Source organism: Drosophila albomicans, chromosome 2R (assembly GCF_009650485.2).
Source record: "Drosophila albomicans strain 15112-1751.03 chromosome 2R, ASM965048v2, whole genome shotgun sequence".
NCBI classification, from domain to species: domain Eukaryota; kingdom Metazoa; phylum Arthropoda; class Insecta; order Diptera; family Drosophilidae; genus Drosophila; species Drosophila albomicans.
In genome coordinates, this window is record NC_047631.2 from 24,290,522 (window position 1) to 24,300,009 (window position 9,488).

A 9,488-nucleotide genomic window follows, 5' to 3' on the forward strand; every position below is an offset into this window, starting at 1 on the left:
AGCCTTCGGTATATTTTAGTAATTTTTGGTATATAATTTAAATATGATTTTATTGAACATGGCTAGCGGGAATTTTGCTGTAACTTTTTTACTTGATTTATTTATAGAATCAGTTTATTAATATAGCATGAAAGATTGCTTTAGAAAAAATATTGAATTGTTGTATCTTATGTTCTATTTTGAATGTAGTACTTTATAGATATACCATATATAGCCTTCGGTATATTTTTGAATTTTTTGGTATATAATTTAAATATGATTTTATTGAAAATGGGTAGCGGGAATTTCGCTATAACTTTCTTACTTGATTTATTTCATTATCAGCACTTTCAATTGTAGAGCATTCGCCTCGTCGTTAACTCGTTACAAGCGTTGCATTTTCATTGCCCTCTTTTCGTTTACACAAATTGAGTTTCCATTTTAGTTCAAGTTCAGTTTTGGTTTCGACAACGTGGCAAACAAATTAATAAACACGACATATATATTTCGAACGGGGCGTGACTAAGCCTGAAGGACATTAGCCAGACAATCTGGCGACACATAAAAATGTCAAAATGAAAAAATAAAAACAATAATAAAACCGGCGAATCTCTCGCGACATGTAATTGAAGTTCGTTTTTAGGGCTTGTCATGTTCCCTGCTTTTGAAATGCTGTTGATGTTGCATTAAATATGCATATCGTATGTAAATATCGATGTGAAGTCGTCACATTTAACAAAAAATAACAATAATAATACGGCAAACAGTGCAAACAACAACAACAACAACAAAAGTTGACAGCACGTAGACGAGCTTGAGAATAAAATGAAATGAGAAAAAAAGTAAAAACGAAATACACACAAAAATAAAAATAAATAAAAAATGGAAAAAGGCGTAAAGAAAAATGCGCAAAAAACGCGAGGCGAACGTGACGTTGAATTGAATTCCTGTGAAATATTTAACAACAAGAAAAAAAGTATGTGCTCATGTGTGCATACAAGTGGATTTTGTTTGTAGCTTATGTATATGCATAGATACTATGTATAAAAGCCTTGATTTACCCTGTAAACATGAGCTAGATTCTAAAAGGGATATAATTAAATGACAGCACTCGAAATTAATGCCTGTAATTTAAATTGTACTGTAATACTGTATACCGTAAGAAATACTGTAATACAGTATTTTATAGCTGTGATTTAATCATACCAAGCTGCTGGGTAATTTGCAGTCGGATTCAAATTGAACTTCACTTGATTCTTATATTATTTTTTTGGGGGTAAACATGAAATTATGGAAAAAGCATATTTACTGATGTGAACCCACACAATCTGTATGTATATTAGAAGAATATATGTATATATTTGGCAGTCAGCACACACGCGTTGCCAAGCGTGTCCTCTGTAGATACAAATGTATCTGTTGGATACTCAATTGGTCAACGCGTGACGTCACGATCACTCAACCAGCGGCTGATCAGCTTTTAGCAGCGACATCACAGAACTAAATAATTTATCTCAATTTTGGTAGCCAAGTGCCACCAGAATGAACAAATTTAGCACTAAACCTATGCTATTTTTACCAATACCAATTAGTTGGGAGAGAGCGTCGTTAGTTAATGTGCCTCAAATGTATCTTAAACGATAGACGACGGACGCATTTCTATGCAGACAGCTGCTTAATTATTATGCACTGACATTGGACTTTGGAACTTTCACAGTCAACGATGTTTTTCTTTTTTTTTGTTTAATTTCACTTGATTTGCACTTTTGGCAGCATTTCAATGCCGCACAATTTGGGCCACACACAAACAGGGCAGCCAATAGATCAGCGAAACTGAGAGCAAACTGAGAACTATGAGAAACAGCTGATGTTTCTGCTTCTGAGTGTTGTGGATGCCACAAACTGCGCGCGAGATTCATCATCAGGTGTTGCTCCGACAAACTATGATGCATTACTCAGAAATTTCGCGAGAAACTACGCAAAGCAGCGCAGACACGATGTCTGCACATGAGTAACGAACGTGATACAGCACTTGACGTATAGTTTCTCGAACAAACTCATTTCAAGTATTTATACGGGATATGGCAAGAAATTTCTTTAATAGATGAGAATGTTAAGTGCTTGAAAAAGTTGTTTGTTTGTTAAGCGATGGTTGGAAATATAATTATAATAGAAAGATAATGAAGAAATATATACATACTATTATAAATGAGAATAGCTTTTCAAATTATTAATTTCTTCACAAATGTATAAACAATAAATATTATCCAATTTAAATTGTTAGTCTAATATAAAGTTAAAGATCGTTAAAATAAATATTATTGAATCTACAAGTAATTGGTGACCACAAAACAACGCTAAGTATCTTCAAAATTGTTTAATAAAAGCTTATCTTTTATATGGAAACCTTTCACTACAAATCAGAAAAATTAAACTGAAAGTCATAAATCTTATACATCTATTTCAAATACTCGTGATTTCAATATAATTTCAATTGAATGTCATACCTCACACATTTTTAATTGAAATCCTTTTGATTCCAACTTAACTTGGTTTGAAAGTCGTAACTCTCATACTTCCATTTCAAATCCATTTGATCTCAACTTCGTTTCAACTGAAAGTCGTAATTTTCAAACCCCTATTTCAAATCCTTTTGATTTCAACCTCAATCCACGCGAAAACTTCAACTTTAAACATGAATTTAAGTTAAATTCTTAAGCTGTTGCTGTAGTCTCATTAAGCAATTCAAGTTTGAAAGCGCCAACTTCTCAGATATTTATGAGCTATGAGTCGTAAAAAAAGTTAATTTAATGCAGATTCCCTTTACATCCCTCGGCAGTGTCAGTGTCCAGTTTTTGTCGCCCTTAAAATAACATAATCATAACATAACGTAACCAAAGTAAATCAACTTTGTCGGCGGTGTCATGAAATTGATGTCTGCAATTTCCAAAAGAGAGCAGAGAGACCGAGACAAAGCCCACACAGAAAAACCCAAACTCAAACCCGAAAAAGCGAGAGCGAAAAACGAAAAGCGCCGCTTAAGTGACAAAGTCGTAAAAAGTGTCATAAACTAAAGACAAAAGTCATAAAACTGAACGGGATGACAGACCGGAGACCGGAATCGGTCCGGGACTAAGGCAACAACCAAAAAAGCGCAGTGAACAATGGCTGCCAATGTGGGGACTGCGGGGAATGCGGGGTGGGGAGCATGTGCATCCAAAACTGGCCATTAACTTCTGTCTGCTGCATGAATATTTGCCGCATGCACTGTGCTGACTGTCATAAACATAATCATTACTAACTTTTGGCATCGCTCTCTCTCTCTCTCTCTGTCTCCCTCTCTTTTCAGATGGCCGAGCTGATGCATCAGATGAGAGATCCGGCGCATACGCTCGGCGGCTCTGTGGGCAGCATACCACAGAATCTGATTGCCAGTGGAGGTGTTGTCGGTGGTCATGGACACAACGGTTCACTGAACGGATTGCATGCCACGCCCGCGACGAATCTGAAGATGAGCGAAGCGCTGCGCAATGCCCAGCACGATGCTAGTCCCAATCCGGTGAGCAGCAAGATGAAGGCATCCAAATCGTATACGCACGGTCTGAGCAGCTCCTCGGGTACCGTCAACATTCCCACATCGACGTCGGCGCAGAGCAATCTATCGCTGCTCGCCGACATCTCGCCGAATCACACGCACTTCTTTGAGGTGATGTACGTGGGCAAGATACGTGTATCGCAGAAGCGAGTGCCCAACACCTTCATCGACGATGCCCTGCCCAAGTTTAAGGCGTATGATGCCCAGCGGCTGCGACTGTTGCAGAATCGCAAGATGTCGCTGAGCAGCGAGGGCGGTGTGGGCATTGAGGCCAAGAGTGCGGCCAGCACACTGAAGAGTCACGAGCTCAAAGAGGAGGACGAAGAGGAACACGAGCAGGAGCAGCATCCAAATACGCAGCCGAAGCCAGAGCTACAGTTGACGGGCGCGGAGGCGGATGCTTTGCCACAGCCGCTGGAGGAGAACAAGGAGAACAAGTCGCCAATAAAGCGCAAGTTGTTGCGCGGCCAGAGTCAAGTGGATATGGGCCATAAGGAGATGTAAGTATTGTCGAGAAGTTGTGCTCTGTTTTTTTTTGTCGAATTGTGCTATTTCCATTTGTGCAATCTTCTCTACTGACCCCCCCCACAACGAAATTGTAATGCAAGCAGCTCGGAGGAGCAGCAGCAGCAGCACCAACTGGAGGCGCCCAATGTCATTGTGAACAAGCAGCCCACGCCGCCCAGAGAGGAGGGCGAAGCGGCAGCAGCAGAAGCTGCAGCGGCGGCTGCCACAGCAAGTGGCAGCGGAACAGCAGCTGGTCAGCTGCATCCACACTACGCGCTGGAGAAGTAAGTGGCGACCACGCCCCGAGTCCACGCATGCCTCTCTTTTTGTTTGTGTTCCCGTTTCAGTTTGCGTTTGAGTTTGAGTTTCGCTTGTGTTATGTTCTCCTTTAGCATGTCCCGCCTGCAACTTTTGCTCACTTCCCAGCTGACTCTGCTCTCTTGTCTCTTCTTACAGCATCCCCAAACTGCGGGATCGCTCCGCTTCGCAGGGCACAATTCCTCCTTATGCGGAGCAGAATCGCACCATGGTCTTCTTGGTGGGACGCAGCGATCTGCGCTTGATCTCGCCGGATCGCAAGCAGGTGCTGCTCTACAAGGACTTCAAGGATGTGGCCAGCTGTGTGCATGGCCAGAAGTCACTCGATCACTTTGGCATCATTTGTCGCGAGCTCAACAACGACGGCTACATTGGCTACGTGTTCAAGTGCCAGTCGGAGCATGTGTGCGATGACATTGTGGCCGCCATTGCCCAGGCTTTTGATACGTGCGCGGAGCAAAAGAAGAAACAGGAGAGACAGATCTTTAGCTGCGAACATTGTCCGATGTTGTGGTATCACAAACTGTGCACCGATGTCGAGGGTTTGTCCGAGAAGAAAACACAGGCAATGATCTGGCGTCACGTCGACACTCTTAACGAGGACGAAAGGGATATGGTGTGGGCCAAGTACCGTGGCTCCGAGAAGAACAACTCACCGATAGGCGAGCAGAATCAGTTCCTCATCATGCTGTTGCGTGCCCACTGCGAGTCGCGGCAACAGCGCCACATTCACGACACCGCCGAGAATCGCTCCGAGTTTCTCAATCAGTATTTGGGCGGCAGCACCATATTTATGAAGGCTAAGCGCTCGCTGACCAACTCCTTCGACACGCTGCTGAAGCGCAAACCCTCCAAAGATGACATTGCTGTGCCACCGCACAATCTGCGCGACATTCGCGAAGGATCCGCCGAACCCATCGGCAGCGAAACCCCGCCCGAAGGATTCCGATCGCGCTCGAATACTGTGGGCGCCAGTCCCAGCAACAAACCTTCGGCAGATCAGCTCAAGAGCCCCATGATGGATATGTAAGTAGAAGAGAATATTATATATAGACAAGCATTTGGTGTGAACAGCCCAAAATCCCCAGTACAACTAAATGTACTAACCCTTTGTGAGGACTGAGAGTTTCATCTTTTCTAATCTTTTTTTGAGCACTAAGAAAAGTTTCCCAACAATCTGCGCATTAGTTTGCAAACTGTATTATTCATTAATTCTCATTTGCCATATTTCAAAGTCATGGAAAAAACCGAACGAAATAATGGTTAAACTATGTTTTGTTAATGGGAAAAATTAATTTTAGACCATTGCAAGCAACGTCATTCATTGTTCTGCAGGACTTCAAGTTTAAATAACCTAGAGCAAAATGCTAATTAGGAAACCTGTACAATAAAATCTAGCTTTATGATATCATATCGGTATCAGAATACTGGTTTAATAAGATATAATAGACCGAAATATATTTTTGCATTTGCTAAAAAGCAAAAATATCAAATTTGTTTTTTAAGATGTTTAAGGAATAAAGAATTGAATAAGATAGTTAATATGTTATATGTAGTCAAACTAAATATATCTTACTATGAACTTTACAGCTTCATCAAGGTGGGCAACAGTCCCAAGGAGGCGGAGACGCATCAGGGATCCTGGCGCCAGGCTATACTCAACAGCGTGGTGACACCTTCGAAGGGTTTGGAGGGCGAGGCTCCCACCGAGTTTCTATCGCCCATGCGCAAACGTAAGTGCCTCAAATTCCAACAACTAATCAAATCACAATAGCACATTAATCCTTGTCTCTACAGCTGCCAAGCGAGGCAAACGCGATGCTGCCGAACTACGGGAACTTTGGCGCACCGCCATCAGACAGACGATCATGTTGAATCGCATGGAGACGGAGAATGCCATGTTGCAGGCTCGTCAGAATGAGAACGAACTGAAGCGCATTAAGCTGGACTATGAGGAGATTGTGCCATGCGACAAGCAGCTCATCGAACGCTGGGAACAGATCATTGAGCGCAACTCCATGCAGATTGGCAACAAGAAGGATCCCAAGGTGTTGCGTCATGCCATACGCACTGGAGTGCCGCGCTCCAAGCGTGGCGATGTCTGGACTTTCCTGGCCGAACAGCATTCGATGAACACGGCGCCAGTGGACACGAAAAAGTTTCCCAACTATAATACACCTTATCACACGCTGCTGAAGCATCTAACTGAGCATCAGCATGCGATCTTTATTGACTTGGGACGCACGTTTCCCAATCATACGTTCTACAAAGATCCATTGGGTCTGGGACAGTTGTCGCTGTTTAATCTACTGAAGGCCTACTCCATACTCGATCCCGAGCTGGGCTATTGCCAGGGCTTGGGCTTCATCTGTGGCGTGTTGCTGTTGCATGTAAGTGACAACAACTTAGAAAAAGAGTTAAAAGAAAATTGTGTTAATTAATCTTTGCTTTTCAGTGCGATGAGGCGAGCGCATTTCAGCTGCTCAAGCATCTGATGTTTTGCCGCAACATGCGCACCAAGTACCTGCCGGACATGAAGAAGTTCCAGCTGCAGCTCTATCAACTGTCGCGTCTTGTCAAGGATCATCTGCCCGATCTGTATGTGTGGCTCGATCAGAATGATGTTTCGCCTACGCTGTATGCTGCTCCCTGGATACTCACTGTGTTTAGCTCACAGTTTCCTTTGGGTTTTGTGGCGCGCGTCTTTGATTTAGTGTTCCTGGAATCCTCGGATGTTATCTTTAAGTTTGCCATTGCGCTGTTGTCGGTGCACAAGCAACAGTTGCTGGCACGCGACAACTTTGAGGAGATTATGGATTACTTGAAGACGGTGGTGCCCAAGATGGAGAACACGTGCATGGAGCAGATCATGAAGCTGGTCTTTACGCTGGACATTGGCAAGCAGTTGGCTGAGTACAATGTGGAGTACAATGTGCTCCAGGAGGAGATAACTACGACGAATCATCACCTGGAAATGCTGAATCGCGAGAAGTCACAAAACCAACATCTCGAGCAGCAGCTGCAGGTGAGTTTTACAATAATATTCTATCAATAGTATGATAATTGGTATCTTCTTTGTTTGTAGTTTGCTCAGTCGTCAATTGCACAGCTGGAGACAACGCGTTCGTCGCAACAAACGCAAATCTCGTCGCTGCAGTCGCAGGTGCAATCGCTGGAGCTCACCATACAGACGTTGGGACGTTACATTGGCCAGCTGGTCGATCACAATCCGGATCTGGAGCTGCCCAGTGAGGTGCGGCGCATGCTGCAGCAGTTGGATGACTTGGAGCGGCAGCGACGCAAACCGATCTTTGCGGAGCGTAAAATTGGCAAATCAATTTCGGTCAACAGTCACTTGGGGTTTCCACTCAAGGTCCTCGAAGAGCTGAGCGAAAGAGACGAACATGGTTCGCCACAAAAGCAGAAGAAGGAGAAGACACCTTTTTTTGAGCAATTGCGCCAGCAGCAGCATCAACTGCAAATGCAACGCAACCACAACCATGCGGCCAACGGCCATTTGACAAGCGTGGAGCAGCCACCGCAACAACAGAATCCAACACCACCGACACGTCCCAATCGATTGCTGGACAATGCCAGCGCACGGAGCGTCATGCAAACGAAACTGGATGAACTCAAGCTCCCAGAGCATGTGGACAAATATGTGGCGAACATCAAGAGTCCGCTCGAGGTCGATTCGGGCGTTGGCACACCGCTCAGTCCGCCCAGCACCGCCAGCAGCCACAACAGCAGCAGCAGCCATAACAGCAACAGTAGCAACAGCATCAGCACTGGCAGTATTTTCAGTCGCATGGGCTACAAGACGACGCCCGCCTCCCTCTCGCCACTGGCACCACGACAGAGCTACATTGATGCAATCGCCATTACCACAGCCCCGGAAACAGCACCGCTGGAACAAATGGTCACGGCGACGGCAGCAATATCACTGGAAGAGGCTGCCGAGCCAGAGCCGGGTATGCATCCGTTGAGCATGGTCGGGGGCGATGTCAATGTCCGCTTCAAGGGCACCACACAGCTCAAGTCCATACGACCCGTGCATCATATGCGAGCCATCACCTTGTCCGGGGTGCCAGCGGTGGGCAGCAGTGGGGCGGAGGCGGCGACACCGGCTGCGACGACGGGTCGCAGCTAACGGTTCTGATTCATTGGCAAGCTGCTGCGGGGCCTCTACAAGGAGCCCATCATGGAGCAGACGACCTAGAGCTAATGCTTAACAGTACAACTTGGTTGCGGCTTCAACAACAACAACAACAGAAAAACAACAAGAACTAAAAGCTACAAGATTTTCATTATGTTGCATGTTGCGCACAAATTGTTGCCATAAAATTTACATAGAGTAATCGAAATGAAAAATGAAAACCACAAAAAAAAGAACGCTCCCTCAAAATTACCTAATCGTTATATACAGTCCCCCCGCCCTGCTCCCCCCACATATATAAAGTAGATATATATAATATAGACATGCTTATATATATATATACAGAAGTACTTAGATACATGATATAATTGGATAAATGCTTTTGCAACAATTTTATAAACATGAATTGTGTGTGGTAAACAACAAATCGAACTTAATCGATGCTTAAGGAATCGCTAAACAGAGTCTCAGTCTCAATCTCTAGTTTCAAGTTTAAGTTTTCACAATTAATTTGTATCTCGAATTTAATTAGTTTGTACTTGTTAACTTTTATGTTTCTTTAGTTTTAGTCCAATTAGTTTTTAAAACAAAACGCTTAAGCATAATTTGTATATTTCTATTTGTTTTTATTGTATACCTATGAAATAAATGAGAATCCCACAATGACATAAATATTGAATGAATTCCAATAATATATTTGCATGTTTGTGTACATTATATAGTAGCTATCTAAATTTCGAAATTCTCTCTTCTTGGACCTTGGATTAACTATATTGATTGTTTAAATATACGTAAAACAACAAAACAAATACAAAAGAAAATCGATAATATGTATGTACTTATATACGACAAATTTAATAAAACAAAAACCAACAAATGCTTCTTTGTTAAGTAAATTGCTTAGCTGGACTGTCGTCATAGAGTTCATGCAGT

At 43.3% G+C, this 9,488-nt stretch overlaps 1 protein-coding gene across 7 annotated transcripts in view; it reads left to right on the forward strand.

Annotated features, from left to right (window-relative positions):
* LOC117576699 (TBC1 domain family member 4) overlaps window positions 1-8,791 on the forward strand; it is a 38,185-nt gene extending 29,394 nt beyond the window's left edge. For 5 of the 7 annotated variants that reach the window (XM_052007424.1, XM_034261696.2, XM_052007426.1 and 2 more), the window contains 7 exons: window positions 3,329-4,074; window positions 4,186-4,365; window positions 4,538-5,425; window positions 5,990-6,132; window positions 6,197-6,789; window positions 6,855-7,424; window positions 7,485-8,791. In XM_052007424.1, the coding sequence (XP_051863384.1) occupies window positions 3,329-4,074; window positions 4,186-4,365; window positions 4,538-5,425; window positions 5,990-6,132; window positions 6,197-6,789; window positions 6,855-7,424; window positions 7,485-8,549 (4,185 nt within the window). In that variant the 3' untranslated portion in view covers window positions 8,550-8,791. The remainder of the gene's footprint in view (window positions 1-3,328; window positions 4,075-4,185; window positions 4,366-4,537; window positions 5,426-5,989; window positions 6,133-6,196; window positions 6,790-6,854; window positions 7,425-7,484) is intronic. The other 2 variants (XM_052007425.1, XM_034261705.2) reach the window with 1 other exon arrangement.
* The last annotated feature ends 697 nt before the right edge of the window (window positions 8,792-9,488 follow it).